The sequence below is a fragment of the Chiloscyllium plagiosum genome, unplaced genomic scaffold (genome assembly GCF_037043375.1).
Source record: "Chiloscyllium plagiosum isolate Xiang-an unplaced genomic scaffold, Cpla_swu_hap1 HiC_scaffold_1, whole genome shotgun sequence".
Taxonomy (NCBI): Eukaryota; Metazoa; Chordata; class Chondrichthyes; order Orectolobiformes; family Hemiscylliidae; genus Chiloscyllium; species Chiloscyllium plagiosum.
In genome coordinates, this window is record NW_028270139.1 from 102,085,359 (window position 1) to 102,103,075 (window position 17,717).

At 40.3% G+C, this 17,717-nt stretch overlaps 1 protein-coding gene across 9 annotated transcripts in view; it reads right to left on the minus strand.

Annotated features, from left to right (window-relative positions):
- unc13bb (unc-13 homolog Bb (C. elegans)) overlaps positions 1-17,717 on the minus strand; it is a 640,614-nt gene that overhangs the window by 41,667 nt on the left and 581,230 nt on the right. For all 9 annotated transcript variants that reach the window (XM_087989458.1, XM_087989459.1, XM_087989467.1 and 6 more), the window contains 2 exons: positions 15,996-16,148; positions 12,949-13,072 (listed from right to left, as the gene is read on the minus strand). In XM_087989458.1, the coding sequence (XP_087845584.1) occupies positions 12,949-13,072; positions 15,996-16,148 (277 nt within the window). The remainder of the gene's footprint in view (positions 1-12,948; positions 13,073-15,995; positions 16,149-17,717) is intronic.

Consider the following 17,717-nt stretch of genomic DNA (forward strand, 5'->3'; position numbering starts at 1 on the left):
TGAGAAAAGTAACCAAAAGTTCAGAAAAAACAAAAACCATCAATGGTAACACAATAATCAGGAGAACAGCCTTTCAACATCCACCTGCTCAAATCCTCTCAGGGTCTTATATGTTTCAATGAAGTCATGCTTACACTGACTCTTCTAAATTCTAGAGGATAAAAGCAGAGACTACCTAGCCATTCCTCAAAAGGCAATCTGTTCATTCTCGGCATTAGTCTAATAAACCTTCTGTGAACTGCTTCCGATGCATTCACGTTCTTCTGTAAGTACGGTGACCAATACAGGTCATTCACCTATAACGTGCGTTTCATTAATGCAAATTCGCTATAATGTGATTGATGAAGTGAGGACAATTTTTCTATCGTGTGAACTTTTTAAGCGTGTATTGGTTATAATGCGATTCTGGCTCCATTAGTTTAAATGATGCTGCTATGTGCAATTTTCTTATAACAGAGGACTGCACAAAAAACTGCACTACCACGTCATAGCGGAACTGACTGTATTGTACTCAGTACTCCAGTTGCAGTCTCACCAATGCCCTGTATAACTAAAGCCTAACCTGCCTAGCCTTGCTATCCACTCCCCTTGCAATAGACCATTTTAGCGATTTTTGAGAAGATTTATAGCTCAGGTTGATGGAAGTTAGCTTGCTAAACTTGAAGGTTTGTTTTCAGACTTTTCGTCACCATACTAGGTAACTCTCTGTTACCTAGTATGGTGACAAAAAGTTTGAAAACAAACCTTCAAGCTCAGCGAGCTAACTTACATACAGACCATATTAGTTTTATTAGCTTTCGTGATTATTTACTGAACCTGCATACTAATCTTGGGTGATTGATGCATTAGATTACCCAGATTTTTCTGCATCTTGGAACTCTGCACTCTCATAATATGCTTCTCTTATTATTCTTTCTGCCAAAATGGACAAGTTCACACTTTCTCACATTACACGCCACTTGTCAGATCTTTGGCTAGTCACAACCTATCCATGTCCCTTTGTAGGTTCTTTATGTTCTCTTTGCAACTCACCTTTCTACCTATATTTTGTGTTGTCAGCATATTTGGCTCCTATACCTTATATCCCTTCATCCAAATCAATTTTATAAAGGGTTGGACCCCCAGCACCAACCCCTGAAAAAGACCCATTTATTCCTACTCTTTGTTTCACATTAGCAAGCCAATCTTCTTTCCAAGTCAATATATTACCTATTATTATTGCCTCATGTCAATTTTGGACAGAGCACAACATAAATATTGTAACCTTATGTTTTTGACTCGAAATAGTAATGTTTATGCTTGGAATCCTAAGGCTTTAACCTATTCATAAGAATTTGGGTTTCTCAAATCTCACCTACTTTAAAAAGATAATTGACCCCTCACTAGACCTTCATCAATTTGAGAGTCTGGTCTTGGATTGTAAGGTCAGCAACTTCTTGCCCCTTGCTTGAGTTGAGAGATGTGCGCATTCTGTCCAACCTTAAGCTCACTATCATCCTCCAATGAGTTATTCTTCTTTTGCTTCTTTTACCTTTCAAATACTGACTGTTCTGAGCTAATTCTCCTTCTCAAGTTGCAAAGCTGTAAGCTTTTCAACAAAGAATTAACTTATCATTATTTTATTCATGTTATGTGAATTTAATGTGGATAGCATTTATTCCTTATACCTAGTTTGCATTATTTACGTAAATAATTTGGTTTCACTTTCACAGATACAAATGGAAAAGTTTAGAAGAACTTTAAAATTGTGTTACAAGCCATTGTTGACAGTTCTACTGATAGAATATGGCGTTGATAATTGAGAAGAATAGCTACATCTCTCAAGCTAAACATCCAAGCGTCAATTTTCTCTTTGGATACAGTTAATACAGAAGATACTAAAGGAAAAATTGAGTGTACAACTTTACACACAATTAGTAAACCTATGAAACTCCTCAGCTTTTACAAACAAGGGAGACAATTAGTATTCCTGCAAGTAGCACACTATCCAGTGTTGCTGTGGTGTTAAGACTGTGGAACTTTGTGCAGAAACAAATCAGAAGACAGAACATTTAATTTAGCAGAAACACTGCAAATCTAGATGTACGGCAAGTAACGAAGCTAACTGTACTTCAAGTGACAAAAGTGCTATTACATTAACAGAAAGAATGCGACAAAAACACCTAGTGACAGACACATAAGCAATATCATACTTACAATCATCTGTAAAAACCAGCAGGAAGAACAATTAAAGAAACAGTCATCAGTCAACTTAACACCAGATCCTTATATTTTCTGATTACATATTATAGACAAGATTGATTGCAATTAAAATGATTTTTAAATGTGAAACATCCTTAAGTTATTTGACTTGCTATCCCAAGGAATGACTCAAATCCAATCCCTGCTCTGTGCTGAATTAGTACACCAAATAGGGAAAGGAAATTAAAATCGGTCTCTGCCCAGTGTGGAGAAGACCCTGTCAAAGCAGTGATGACATTAGTATTTCTAAAAACAAAATGTCAAGCTTATATTGTGGTGAGGCAAGTCCAAGATAAATCTCAACTTTGGCTAGATATCTATTTGACGTCCATGTAAAGTTAAGACATGAATAACAGGCACTTTATTGAGGTGGGACAGGATCACAAGTTGCTTTGAATTTTAAGACCATTAAATTAAACACTTTGGGGTACAGGGGTTGTTTCCTGGCCTGTACTCGGTACTATGTAGTGGGTGCCCAAATCTAGAGGTCCAAGAATCCTCAGATTTAATCTACAAACTGAAGATGAAACATTAATACAGTTAGATCTCTCCAAAAGTTTCCTAATAAGAAACATTAAATACTGTCTGACTATCTCACCATCAGCTATTCTTAGAGAAATTTCAAAATGTGGTTGAAGCCAGCAACAGTGAGGAAAGCAGGGATGAAGAATGGTGATAAGACCTACTGCTACTGCAGTAGAGCTCCTCCAGGCTACAAAGATCTTTTAATTTATCTGAAAAGAAGCTTATAATTTGTAATCAATGGGAATGTTGAAGAGTCTTGAGCAGTGGAAGACTAAATCTTGCCCTGCACACCAATGCAAAATGTCCTTTGCCAGCATTAGACTTATAATTAACATACAAGGTGTCCAACACCAGTTCTAGGTAACTGGTGGCACACCAAAAATATGTTAATTTAACTTTGTATCCAAGGTCAGCACAGATTTCTTGTGGGCATTCCCATTGTTCAACTGATATATTCTATGCCTGTTGTGCATTCAAAAACAGGCACCATCCTCTCATGAATTTAAACTTTTACATATTACAGTTGCAAAATGAGAGGTCTCACAGCTTAAAATAGTTTTCATTGTGTCACACAGGTTTCGTCAGGTTGAGACTTCAAAATATCTGTAGATAATGCAGATTCTAAACTTGAATTCCTGGCTCCCATTTTACATGAATGGTCATCCTGGGAGCAATATTTCAATAAACTTATTAATAAATCCAATCAATCTGAAAATGCTATAGCTACAGAAGGGTTATTTAGTCATTAATTGGAGAGCAGAGAAAAGAAGAACGTATAAAACAGGAATCACAATTTTTTTTCTGAAGGATACTTTTTCTGTATCTACTCACAAGAGTACATTTGATCAGTGAGAAACTCAACAGCTGTTTAAAAAGTCCAATCAAAGATTTAAAACATGTAGGTTATAAGTACAAATAGGTTAAACTGTGAGCAAATTAATGTTACAAACAGATTCTTCAGAGACCAATAAAGTGCATCTTCACAAGATTCCTTTTGCTTATCAAAGGTACCCTTGCTGAGGAAATAGAAGCACAAAAGGAGGCTACTCATTCATTTGTCTGCACAGGTTCTATTACCGTGTGCCAAACACTGCTTTTCCTCACATCCTTGCCCACCAATTCAATCCAAATAATCATTCAATGCCCTCTTGAATGTGTCAATTGAACTTGTCTCCACCACATTTTCAGACAGTGTGTGAGAATCTCATATCACTTTTCTTCTTCAGCACATCATTTTTATATCCATGTGCCTTCATTATTTTCTTCTTTTAAAAGCAGATCATCCTCTTCCTATCCATTCCATCCAGCTGTTCATGGTTTTTAAAACCTCAATCAAATCTCCTCTCAGCCTCTCTCTCCCCAAGAAAAACAGCTCCAACTTCTTCAACCTATTCTCATAACAAAGTTCCTCATTCCTGGAGCCATTCTTGTAAATCACTTTTATGCTCTCTCCAATGCATTCACATCTTTCCTGTATTGTGAAGACTACAACTGTATACAATACTCCAGCTTATGTCTAACAAATACCTTATTCAACTTCAACATCACCTCCTTTCTCTTCCACTTTATACCCCTATTAATAAAGCTGAGGATACTGTAGGTTTTACTGAATGCTCTGTCAACTTGTCCTGTCATTTGCAATAATCTGTGCATATACACCCAGGTCCTTCTATCCTGCAATCCCTCTCTTAGAATTGTACCCCCTAATTAATACTTTCTTTCAAAAGTTCTTCTGACCAAAATGCATCATCTTACACTTCTCTGTATTGGATTTCATGTGCCACTTCTCTGCTCACTTCACCAACTTATTTATGTTCTTATGGAGTTGTACACTCTCCTTCTCACAGTTTACAATTCTTCTAAGTTTTGAATCATCTATAAACTTTGAAGTTGTCCCCTGCTCACCAAGATCATTAATATGCATCAGGAAAAGCAAGGGTCCCAATGCTGGCCCCTGGAGAATTCACAACAAACGTTCCTCTGGCCCCCAAAATATCCATTGATCATTTCTCTTTGTTTCTTATGACTCAGTCAATTTTGTATCCATTTTGCTACTGACTCTTATTTCATGCCATAACTTTCCTCACAAGCTTGTTGTGTGGCACTGTGTCAAACGCCTTCTGACAGTCCATGTACACCACACATCAACATCATTACCCTCATGCAGCCTTTCTCTTACATCTTCAAAAACTCCAGCAGTTTAATTAAATATGATTTTCCTTTTAGAAATCCATGATAACTGTTCCTAATTAACTGACCTTTTTCCATGTAACGACTAATTCTAACCCAAATGATTGTCTCTGGATGCTCTGGAAACTAAGCTGACTGATCTATAACTCTTGGCTTATTCTTACCACCTTTCTTAAACAAGCTGTGATTTTTTTGCAATTTTTCAATCTTCTGCTTGCCCCCACGAGTCTAGGGAAGAGTGAAAGATTGTGGACAGTGCTTCTACAATTTCCCCTTTCACTTCCTCCAAAATCCTTGGACACATCTCATCCAGTCATGGTGCCTTGAAACTTTAACTACCAATAGTTTGTCCAATCAATTTTAAACCTTTCCAGTGACTGGGTTCCCTCCTGTTGCCATGGGTGATTGCACCTTGCTCTCTCTTTGGTAAACACAGATGAAAAGTATTCATTTACCACTTCAGCCATGCTTTCTTCCTCCAGGTATAATTCCCATTTTTGGTTCCTAAACAGTCCTACTTCTCCTTTTACAATCCTCAGAACACAGAAAAGATAAGCTTATCATGACATCATAAAACTGTCAATCAGGCAGAGGTTTACTTTCTTCCCATTCACGAACAAAGTAAAACCTTTTGCAGAATCTGGGTTTTCATCCAAGGATACAAAATGAAATTGACAAAGAGCCTAGACTCTTAAGAAAGAATAATAATGCTGAGGGCAAGCATATAATTGAGAAGAAGGGGGCCAAGGACAGATCACATAGGGATACCAAATATAATGCTATAGGACCACAAACTGAAACCATTGCAATTAAATATCTGGACAAAATTAGAAAAGAATAGAAGCAGAGGTGAGCAGTCCCACAGAATTAGTCAAAAATAGAGAGACATTGAAAAAGTCAATCAAAATCAAGCGTTGCAAGTCGAGAGGATGAACAAGGAAATGCTTGTCACAATGATTTGCAATTTGTGACATTTATAATATTTATTATATTTTTATATTTACTCATGGGACTTGAACGTCACTGGCTGGCCAGTTTTATTATGCATGCCAAGCTGCCCTTGAATTGAGAGGCTTGCTAGGCCATTTCAGAAGGCAGTTGTGAGTCAACACTTAGGCCAGACCAGGTGAGAGTGGCAGATTTCCTTGAAGAACACTGGTGAGTCAGATGGGTTTTTCCAACAATCAACAATGGTTTCATGGTCAGCAGTAGATTCAAGATAGTTTTTTTTATTGAATTCAAATTCCACAATCTGCCATGGTGGGATTCAAATCCAGGTCTCTGGAACATTATTTAAGGATTAACAGTCTAGCGGTAATACCACTAGGCCATTGTAATTACATGAGCTGTAATGGTCTAATGTAAGGTGGAAAACTAACTAAAGGGTTTCAATTGTGAAATTCTGGTAAAGATGAAAGTGGATTTGGGAGGCAACAGCGCATTCAAAGATTTTGGAAAGGAAGTGGAGGTTGGAGATGGTTTGTAAGGTGATGGATCAAAGTTTTGTTTATGATTAGATTAGATTAGATTAGATTCCCTACAATATGGAAACAGGCCCTTCAGCCCAACAAGTCCACATCGATCCTCTGAAGAGTAACCCACCCAGACCCATTCCCCTCCATTTACCCCTGACTAATGTACCTAACACTATGGGCATTTTAGCATGGCCAATTCACCTGACCTGCACAGCTTTGGACTGTGGGAGGAAACCGGAACGCCCGGAGGAAAGCCACGGGGAGTATGTGCAAACTCCACACAGACAGTCGCCCGAGGTGTGAATCAAACCTGGGTCCCTGGCACTGTGAGGCAGCAGTGCTCATCACCGAGCCACCGTGCTGTCCCAAGAAGAATGGTAGATTTAAAGGAAGGAGGAACAATGCATGAACAGAGAGAACTGTTAACAATATTGGAAACATAAGGACTAGGAGGGAACGTTAGATGGTTAGCAGTTTAAGGAAAATAAGGTCAAGATGAAATAACTCCACACAGCCTGGTATCCTGTCACCAACTCATCTTTATTTACACGTGAACAGTCCCTGACTTTAGTACTGCCGCTTCAGAGCCATCCCAGAGAGTAAAGAGAACTTCTGATACACTTGTTGAAATCTGTCAGTCATGCTGATTGGACCAGATTAACTGCCCCTATCAGGGCACCCATTATTTATGAGGTCCAGCTGGCTGAGCTCATTACAATCACTACATCTGTTCCCATCTGAGTCTGAGGACATAGTCTAGTTGTTTTTCTTGGAGATCCTCCTGGGGCATTTTAGCACGAGGTCAAGTTCTTCTGACTCAGCCTTGAAAACGGTAATGCACGGGAGCTCGCCTCTTGTGCCAGGAGTGTCTCAGTACAATTTCATTCTCTTCTTCCGGCAGCAAAGGTGTCAAGGCAGCTACATCCATCATATCCATCTCTGATTCAAAAGAGTCATAGAGATGGACAGCATGGAAACAGACCCTTCGGTCCAAACTGTACACGCCAACCAGACATCCCAACCCAATCCAGTCCCACCTGCCAGGGCCCATATCCCTCCAAACTCTTCCTATTCATATACCCATCCAAATGCCTCTTAAATGTTGCAATTGTACCAGCCTCCACCACATTCTCTGGCAGCTCATTCCATACACGTACCACCCTCTGCGTGAAAAAGTTGCCCCTTAGGTCTCTTTTATATCTATCCCCTCTCAGCCTAAAACCTATGCCCTCTAGTTCTGGACTCCCCGATCCCAGGGAAAAGACTTTGCCTATTTACACTATCCTCATAATTTTGTAAAGCTCTATAAGGTCACCCCTCAGCCTCCGACGCTCCAGGGAAAACAGCCCCAGCCTGTTCAGCCTCTCCCGATAGCTCAAATCCTCCAACCCTGGTAACATCCTTGTAAATCTTTTCTGAACCCTTTCAAGTTTCACAACATCTTTCCAATAGGAAGGAGACCAGAATTGCACGCAATATTCCAACAGTGGCCTAACCAATGTCCTGTACAGCCGCAGCATGATCTCCCAACTCCTGTACTCAATACTCTGACCAATAAAAGAAAGCATACCAAACGCCTTCTTCACTATCCTATCTACCTGCAACTTCACTTTCAAGGAGCTAATGAACCTGCACTCCAAGGTCTCTTTGTTCAGCAACACTCCCTAGGATCTTACCATTAAGTGTATAAGTCCTGCTAAGATTTGCTTTCCCAAAATGCAGCACCTCGCATTTATCTGAATTAAACAGAGAGGGTGAACTCATGGGTTCTGGCAGCATTTCTAACTTTACCAAGGGCAGAGCATGTTTTCTCCCACACAGTTTGTGAATTTGTGACTTTCATTTGGTCCATACTTGTTCAGGACTGTTGCACTGACCTGAAGTTTATACGTCACTGGTCCTGACCTCATGTCGATGATACCTCTTACCAATACAGGGCCATTTCTGTGACTTTTGCACCAAACTTCATCCCCTGTACCAAACTGCCCCTCTTGCTTGGAGGAGTTTTGTGTCTGGCATTGGCAATCCCGATGCCATTACACTCTCCCCACCATGTCCAAGAAGATCAGACTTAACCTGGTCAGAGTCTTCCATCCATTAGCAACTCTGTCGGTGCTATAGCTATAGTTGCATTGGGCTGGTCCTATAATCAAATAAGAATTGTGACAGCTTGGAATCTAGCGAGGCTTCAAGGTAGATTTTTAAGTTTGGATAACTCTTCCTGCCAGGCCAATGAATAATGGATGGTATGGAGCTATCTTTACATGTTGAATCCCATTCAACTTCAGGAAATCTTCAAACTCCTGCTGGGAAATGATGGTCAATTATCTGTGACCAACACTTTCAGGAGTCCATGTCTTGAAAAAAAGATTACACAGTTTTTCTATCGTCAAAACTGTGATGAAACACTACAGAAGCCGGTACTCTGTCAGCAACTCCTCTTTTATTTACATGTGTATACTGCTTGACACTGGTCTGGCTTTCTCATATCCAGCTCTCAGGAATGAACAGAACCTCTGATGCTCCTATTTCTATCTGTCAGCCAGGACTCCCTGACTGGACCAAGTTAACAGCTCCAATCAGGGAACTCATATTCTATTAGGTCCACCTGGCTGACCTTGTTACAATCACTACATCCCACCCCTCTAGGTATGGGGACGTAGGTCTGTTCTTTTTCTTGGAGAATCTCATGGGTCGTGTTTGCATCTGGTTCGTCTATCTCAGCCTCAGACATGGGATGTGCCAGATCTTACTTACCTCTTGCTTATCTCAGAAGAAATTCATCCTCTTAGAGTCGTAGAGTGTACAGCACAGAAACAGACCTTTTGGTCCAACCCGTCCAAGCCAACCACATATGCTTAAATAATTTAGACCCATTTGCCAGCATTTAGCCCATAGCCCTCTAATCCGTTCCTATTCAAGTACCAATCCAGATGCCTTTAAATTTCATAATTATACTCACCTCCAACACTTCCTCTGGCAGCTCATTCCATACATGCATCACCTTCTGTGTGAAAGGTTGCCCTTAGTTCCCTTTTAAATCTTTCCCCTCTCACCTTAAACCTACATGCTCTAGTTTTGGACTTGGCTATCGTGAGGAAAAATGCCTTTGCTTTTTACCCCAACCCTGCCCCTCATGATTTTATAAACCTGAAGGTAATGAGGGCATCGAGGCTGCAACATCCTCCATGTCTATCGCAGACTCAGAGGTTTCTTCCATGTGAGATGGAGGGGAAGAACTCATGGGTTCTGACAGCCTTTCTGGCTATTCTGAGGGGCCGGGTATGTTTTGCAGCTTTCATATGGTCCACATACTTCTTTAGAACTGCCTCACTTACCCAAACTTTATATGTCATAGGACTTGACCTCATATCGACAATACCTCTTATCCATGCAGGGCCAATTCCATGGTTTTGGCACCAAACTTCATCCCCTGAAGTAAACTATCTCTCTCATTTAGACGAGTCTTGTATCCAGAATTTGCGTTCCTGATGCCGTTTCATCCTCCGCCCCCAGGTCCGGTAAGATCAGAGTCTTCTCTTCATTAGCAACTCTGCTAGAGCAATCTCTGCAGTTGCATGACAATGTGGTCCATTAATCAAATAGGAACCGGGACAGTTTAGTATCAAGTAAAGCTATAGACTACTTCTTCAAGCCTGTCTTCAAAATTTGGACTGCTCATTCTGCAAGACCATTGGACGATGGATGGTACGGAGCTGTCTTTATGTGCCGAACATCATTCAACTTTAGAAAATACTCAAATTCCCTGCAGATAGATGATGGCCTGTTGTCTGTGACCAACACATCCAGGATGAAAATGTGTTGCTGGAAAAGCGCAGCAGGTCAGGCAGCATCCAAGGAACAGGAGAATCGACGTTTCGGGCATAAGCTCCTTATTCTCCTGTTCCTTAGATGCTGCCTGACCTGCTGCGCTTTTCCAGCAACACATTTTCAGCTCTGATCTCCAGCATCTGCAGTCCTCACTTTTTCCAATACATCCGGGAGCCTATGTACTGAACAAGATGCTCGCAGCTGTTCTATGTTGGCCCTGTGTTTGCTGATTGAACTTTACGAACGTTCAATCACTTTCGGTGGACATCCACAATGACTACAAACAGTGAGCCCATGAAAGAGCTGGCATTGTTGAAGTGAAACAGAATCCAGGGTTTTCCTAGTCATTCCCACGAATGTGGGGGGAGCTGCTGGTTGTACTTTATGTCCTTGTTGGCACTCTGGGCACTGTCCCACCAATATGGCTATGCCCGCATCCAATCCTGACTACCAGATCTAAATTCTCGCCAACATCTTCATTTCGGACACCCCTGAATGACCCTGATGGAGTACAGTATCTGGCGACGATGTTTGCTCGGAACAATCATTTTTGCTTCCCATAAATAAAATGCCATTTTGTACAGCCTCATTGGGTGCAAAGAGGTTCTGATTGTAATTACTTTTTTGTTTCCCCCATCACCACCAGCTGTTTTTACCAGGGTGGGGTCATTTTGGGTCCACAGTCTGATATTGTCAGGAGTGATCAGAAGGATGTTCAAAATATTTAAAACCAGAATGGACTCTTCCCGTGGCGGCACCACCAGTGGTGCATCAGCCAGCGGAGACGGTTCAAGGTTCATTTGCTACTTGGCCTCCCGGTGTTTCAACTTATATTTATAAGCACTTAGTATTAGAAACCACTGCTGAATGTGGCCCAAAGCTATGGGTGGCATTGCCTTATTGAAGCAGACCAAGTAGGGGTTTCTGGTCTGTAATCGTCACAAATTTTCAACCACGAAGGTATAGATGGAACTCTCTGACTCCAAATAGGACTGCCAATCCTTCTTTCTCTATCTGAGCATATTCACACTCTGCATTAGTCAAAGTCCTAGATGCATACGCTATTAGGCGTTCCTCTTCATTGGGCCAGCTATGAGCTCATACCACTCTGATGCCATAAAGGGAGGCATCACATATCAGCACCAGACCTTGCTTGGGATCATAACGTGCCAACGTCTTCAAGATTGATAGCTGCTTTTTTACTCCACTGAAAGCTAGGACTTGTTGATGCAACTATTTCCAAGGCTGACCCTTTTTTAGGAGTTGATGCAAAGGTGCCTGGATGGACACCAGGTTATGTACGAACTTTCCATAAGAATTCACTCGCCCAAAACATGATCTAAGCCCCTCTTTGTTAGAATCACTACAAAGAGAGTAAGACATGCACCTCGCAGAAAAGATGAGCTTGAAGAGGGCATGAGAAGAGAAAGAAGATCTAGAGAAAGATGAGTGATTAAGGCTAGGGCAGGGAGGAGCATTATCGGAAGGTAGGGCTGCCACAGAAACTGCTTCCTTCAATTTTGTGACAATAACTCTCTAAGGTTATCAGTCTTATTGTTGGAGGTTAATGTGGAGGGGTTTTACAAAACAATCATCAGTGGAGAAAAAAAGCTTGAGTTATATTTGCATCGCAGAATGATCCTGGAGTAACGAACAGCTTTGGTGTCATTTTACATTTTCCAAATAGATCTTGCAGTAATGGCTAAAAACTAGTGGTTCATTATTGTTCACCATATCCTGCTGTGTCTGCATGCTTTGGAATTACAGCAGTGGAGATGACAGCCAAATGAGGGGAATGGCCAGGGTAAAAGAAAATAATGATTTTACTGGTGACCAGAGCATCAAAGGTGGTAGGCAAATTTGCAGACAGGATGTTACATGAAGCATGGTCAGCAAAATATAAAGCATGAAAAGATTATATATTAGAGAAATGTTTTGCCATGTATTCCACTAAACATCTATTTATGCAAGGACACTAACATGGTTCAATTATACAGGCTACCATGACCAATGCACAGTTAAAACTAGAGCCATTGGTAATATGTTTATTAAACAATTGAATAAAGTGAGCACTTCTCCCTTATTTAAAAAATAGAAACAATTATCAAAAATATTATTTATAAAACATACTGAAAATTATGCTGGCGATCTTTAGGAATGTTTTGTTTAATAACAAAAATTATGAAAAATAGATTAATTGGACTCAAAGCTCATTGAGTTGGCACAAACAGCACATAATATAATATAGTATTGATTTAAACTGCTCGAAACATAAGTTATCCATTTTCTGTTACAAAAATGCCTCGGTGCTATTCAATTGTTGAAGGGACCAAAACACTAACATGACTACACTGCCTACACACTAATATTCTGTACATAAACAAAACAAGCCGACAGTTGTTTGCAATATAGAATACAAGATTTAGGAATGTGGAACTTGCAACCACAGCACAGGTTAGGTATATGGTATAAAGATCTTTTAAGGGAAGTTTGCAATAAGCATATGAAAGAGAAGGGAATAGAAAGTTATGTACTATTTTCCGTGATGAAGGATGGAGGAGACTCAAGTGGAGCATAAACACTCTATATGTAACTCTGTATAGTTTTACACATGCATAACACTGAAGTTGCAATTGAAACCATTATAACCCCTTGTAAAAATATCAGCCACATTTTGGTTACTTACCGATTGATCAGTGAGAGGAGGCAGCACAATAGTCCTTTCTATTGTGTTCACCACAATTTTCCACAGTTCCTTGAGAACTCGTTTCAACACTGTCTTTTCACAGACTTTTGCAAACAATGTCAGACTGCAAATTAAATAAAGGCAAATAACCTTGTTTCAGTTGGCTACTTTTTGTTACTCAGCAATGCTGTTTAATTCAGACAGAATATTTAGGATATTTGAATCTAGAATATGTATTGTCAAATATTTCCATTTTTTGGTTTTATCAAAGGAAAATTAACTAATTTATTTTATTTCTTCGAGGAAACAACTTGGATAAAGGGAAGCTGGTGAATATACTGAAGAGATTTACCAGGATGTTTACTGCGCTGGAGTAATTCAGCTATCGAGACTAACGAGGTACTTTGAGGGTGAGAAGGCAAAGATTAGGGTGAAGAATCAGATTGAGGTATACAAATTTCTGAGAGGCACAGATGGGGCAAATAGGAAGAAATGTTTTTGCAAGGTTTGTAGCTCAGGTTGAGGTTTAGGGTGTAGGTTTGCTCGCTGAGCTGTAGGTTTGATAGCCAGACGTTTCATTACCTGGCTAAGTAACATCATCAGTGGCGACCTCCAAGTGAAGTGAAGCTGTTGTCTCCTGCTTTCTATTTATATGTTTGTCCTGGATGGGGTTCCTGGGGTTTGTGGTGATGTCATTTCCTGTTCGTTTTCTGAGGGGTTGATAGATGGTATCTAGATCTATGTGTTTTCTTATGGCATTGTGGTTGGAGTGCCAGGCCTCTAGGAATTCTCTGGCATGTCTTTGCTTAGCCTGTCCCAGGATAGATGTGTTGTCCCAGTCGAAATGATGTTTTTTTTCATCCATGTGCAGGGCTACGAGGGAGAGAGGGTCATGTCTCTTTGTGGCTAGCTGGTGTTCGTGTATCCTGGTGGCTAACTTTCTTCCTGTTTGTCCTATGTAGTGTTTTTGACAGTCCTTGCATGGAATTTTGTAGATGACGTTGGTTTTGTCCATGGGATGTACTGGGTCTTTTAAGTTTGTGAGTTTTTGTTTGAGAGTGTTGGTGGATTTGTGTGCTACTAGGATTCCGAGGGGTCTTAGTAGTTTGGCTGTCATTTCTGAGACTTCTTTGATGTATGGTAAGGTGGTTAGGGTTTCTGGCTGTGTTTGGTCTGCTTGTCGTGGTTTGTTCTTGAGGAATCTGCGGACTGTATTTTTTGAGTATCCGTTCTTCTTGAATATGTTGTATAGGTGGTTCTCCTCTGTTTTCCGAAGTTCGTCTGTGCTGCAGTGTGTGGTGGCTCGTTGGAATAGCGTTCTGATACAGCTTCGTTTGTGTGTGTTGGGATGGTTGCTGGTGTAGTTAAGTATTTGGTCAGTGTTTATCGGTTTTCTGTATACGCAGGTTTGTAGTTCTCTGTTGTCCTTTCTTTCGACTGTGACGTCCAGGAATGCGAGTTTGTTGTCGGTTTCTTCCTCCTTGGTGAACTTTATGCCTGTGAGGGTGTTGTTGATGATGTTAAATGTCTCTTCTATTTTGTTTCGTTTTGTGATGACAAAAGACTACTAAGAACCCTCGGAATCCGAGTAGCACACAAACCCACCAACACTCTCAAACAAAAACTAACAAACTTAAAAGACCCAGTACAACCCATGGACAAAACCAACGCCATCTATAAAATTCCATGCAAGGACTGCCACAAACACTATGTAGGACAAACAGGAAGAAAGTTAGCCACCAGGATACACGAACACCAGCTAGCCACAAAAAGACATGACCTTCCCTCCCTCGTAGCCCTACACACGGATGAAAAAAACCCACCATTTCGACTGGGACAACACATCTATCCTGGGACAGGCTAAGCAAAAACATGCCAGAGAATTTCTAGAGGCCTGGCACTCCAACCACAACGTCATAAACAAACACATAGATCTAGATACCATCTATCAACCCCTCAGAAAACGAACAGGAAATGACATCACCACAAACCCCAGGAACCCCATCCAGGACAAACATATAAATAGAAAGCAGGAGACAACAGCTTCGCTTTACTTGGAGGTCGCCATTGATGATATTACCTAGCCAGGTAATGAAACGTCTGGATATCAAACCTACAGCTCAGCGAGCAAATCTACACCCTAAAGGAAGAAATGTTTCCACTTAGTAGAGGGCCAATAACTAGGAGGAACAGTTGAAGGGAGAAACAGGATCTTTAGAGGGGATTTAAGGAAACTATTATTTTCAAACAAAGAGCTGTGGATTTCTGCAACTTAGTGCCTAAGAGAGGTGATGGAGGTAGGAAGCATCAAGACACTGAAAAACTGTTATCAGATAGAAGGATACAGGCGAAGTGCTGGAATTTAGGATTAGAATAGATTGATGCTTGATGACTGGCAAGGACATGATGGACTAAAGAGCCTGTTTCCATTCTATAAAAACTCTATGCGTAACAAATGTACAAGATATTGTGTTCACCCTTTTTATTATTATGAAATAATAATCTTTGGAAAGCACAAAGTGAATAATCTTGGATAAGTATCATTTTAACTTCATTCAATTACGTTCAGTAATTAGGAGCAACTCATGAATTATTTTTAAAATTCTATGTAAAAAATTTATAAACTGTCATTAATCAGCTTCCAAAAGGGAAGAGTTTCCATACCTGCCAAATTAACAACTGTGGTAACATGGACCGAACAGTCAGCTAATTTCTTGGTTTATATTTTAAGAAATGCATAGCATCTAGTAATATAACACGCAGCAAATAAGGCAATAAAGAAAGAGGTTAAATAGGACAATGAATGACAGGAAGGCAGGACTGTTAGGGATGGCACAGGGGTTTCTTTTGTTATTGTCAAGTTAATTTTCCACTAATAGTCCAGTATTGGAGTAGCATGAGTAGAAAATAATCTCTACAACAACTGTTTGTTAAAACTACAACCAGAAACTTGAAATGTACACTTTTTAATGAAATTTGTAGTTGCTACTCCAAAATGCCTCATACATTCTATTACAACTCACTTGCTTTTCTGTCTCAAGACTCACTTGCCATCCAAGAAGTCCATTAATGGTCCGAGCACATTATCAGCATCCTGAGCCACACTATTGCGAGCAGTAGCAGGCACATTCCCAGTCCCTTTGACCTGGCTGAGGATATCTCCCATCTGTTTTACACACTCATCAAGGCGAGGCTGGAAACTACAAATTGCAAAAGTTAATATCAACACAATTTCAGAATAAGAATATGCCCCATGTTAAAAAAAATACACTCAGTTGAAATTTTTAAAAGATGTACATTGTAGTGATTGTAACAAAGTCACGTCAAGTGGACCTCAGAGAATATGAATTCCCTGACTGGGACTGTCAACTTGATCCAATAAAGGAGCCCTGGGTGATGGATAAGAACAGGAGTGTCAGCTATCCTATTCACTCAGAGTTGGCTCTGATGAAGCTGGATTAGTGTCAAGGACTCTCCAAATAAAAGGTGACTTGGTGGTGGGATACCAGTCTCTGTGGAACCATTTCATACATTGCTATTCTTGCAAATAGTCATGTAATGAGAAGGGAAACAATATTTATACCATATGGGAGTAAAGTGCTGCCTGGTTGACAGAGAAAAAAAATGGATATACTGTGTATGTTTCATCTCAACAAAGGAGGTTACATTCTCTTGTCCAATTCACAGGGCAATGCCTTGACCAGAGTCAGTCCATGTTTCTGGTTCAATAAAGGTTAGCAGTCAGCTGTCTGTTATCAGGTATAGATAGGAATGTGGAATTCGAACCATAAACACATCAACTATAATCTGACTGAATGAAGGATTAGGCTCAAGAGGCAGAATGGTCTATTTTTTCTCCTGTTTCATATGTTCATCAGTTATCATAACGTACTTCAATATGAATGAATGTGGAGCAGTTCACTTTGAATTACAGAATCCCTACAGTGTAGAAAGTCGCTGTTCAGCCCGTCAAGTCTGCACCAACCCTCCAAAGAGCCTATCCCCATTATCCCGCATCTACCATTGTTAATCTACCTAGCCTGCACACCCCTGGACACCATAGGATAATTTAGCATGGCCAATCAACCTAACCTGCACATTTTCGGAATGTAGGAGGAAACTGGGGCACGTTGTGGAAACCCATGTAGACATGGGGACAATGCCCAAACTTCACAAAGGCTGGAATTGAACCCAGGTCTCTGGTGGCCCATTGAAAAATGAATGAAATGTGAAAAGAATGAAAAAGTAGAATACAATTTAAATGGCGAATAATAGCAGAATTGTAAGGTGTGAAGGGATTTAGGTGTTTGAGTGGATAAGTCACAGAAAGTTAGCATGCAACTAAGTATGCAACCAGGAAATCTAATGCAATGCTATCCTTCATTATGAGAAGAACTGAACATAAAAGTAAGAATGTTGTCCTTCAGCTGAACAGAGCATTTGTGAGACCATACCTCTTCTCCTTATTTAACGAAGAATTTAAGTATATTGAGGGCCATTCAGAGGAGGTTTACTAGATTAATACCTGGAATAAACAGGTTCTCTTACGAGGAGAGGTTGTACAGATTAGGTTTGTTTCCACTGGAATTTTGAAGATTGAGCGACGAGCTGGCTGTGATAGTTTGAATAACTGAAAGGTATGACAGTGGCAAAGCAATGACTATTGTTTAAGGAACAATTGCATGCATTGCAACTGTTCACATGCCTTATGGTAGAAAAACCTAACAAGAAAAGTGGCCCAACCGTAGCTAACCAAAGAAATTAAGGAT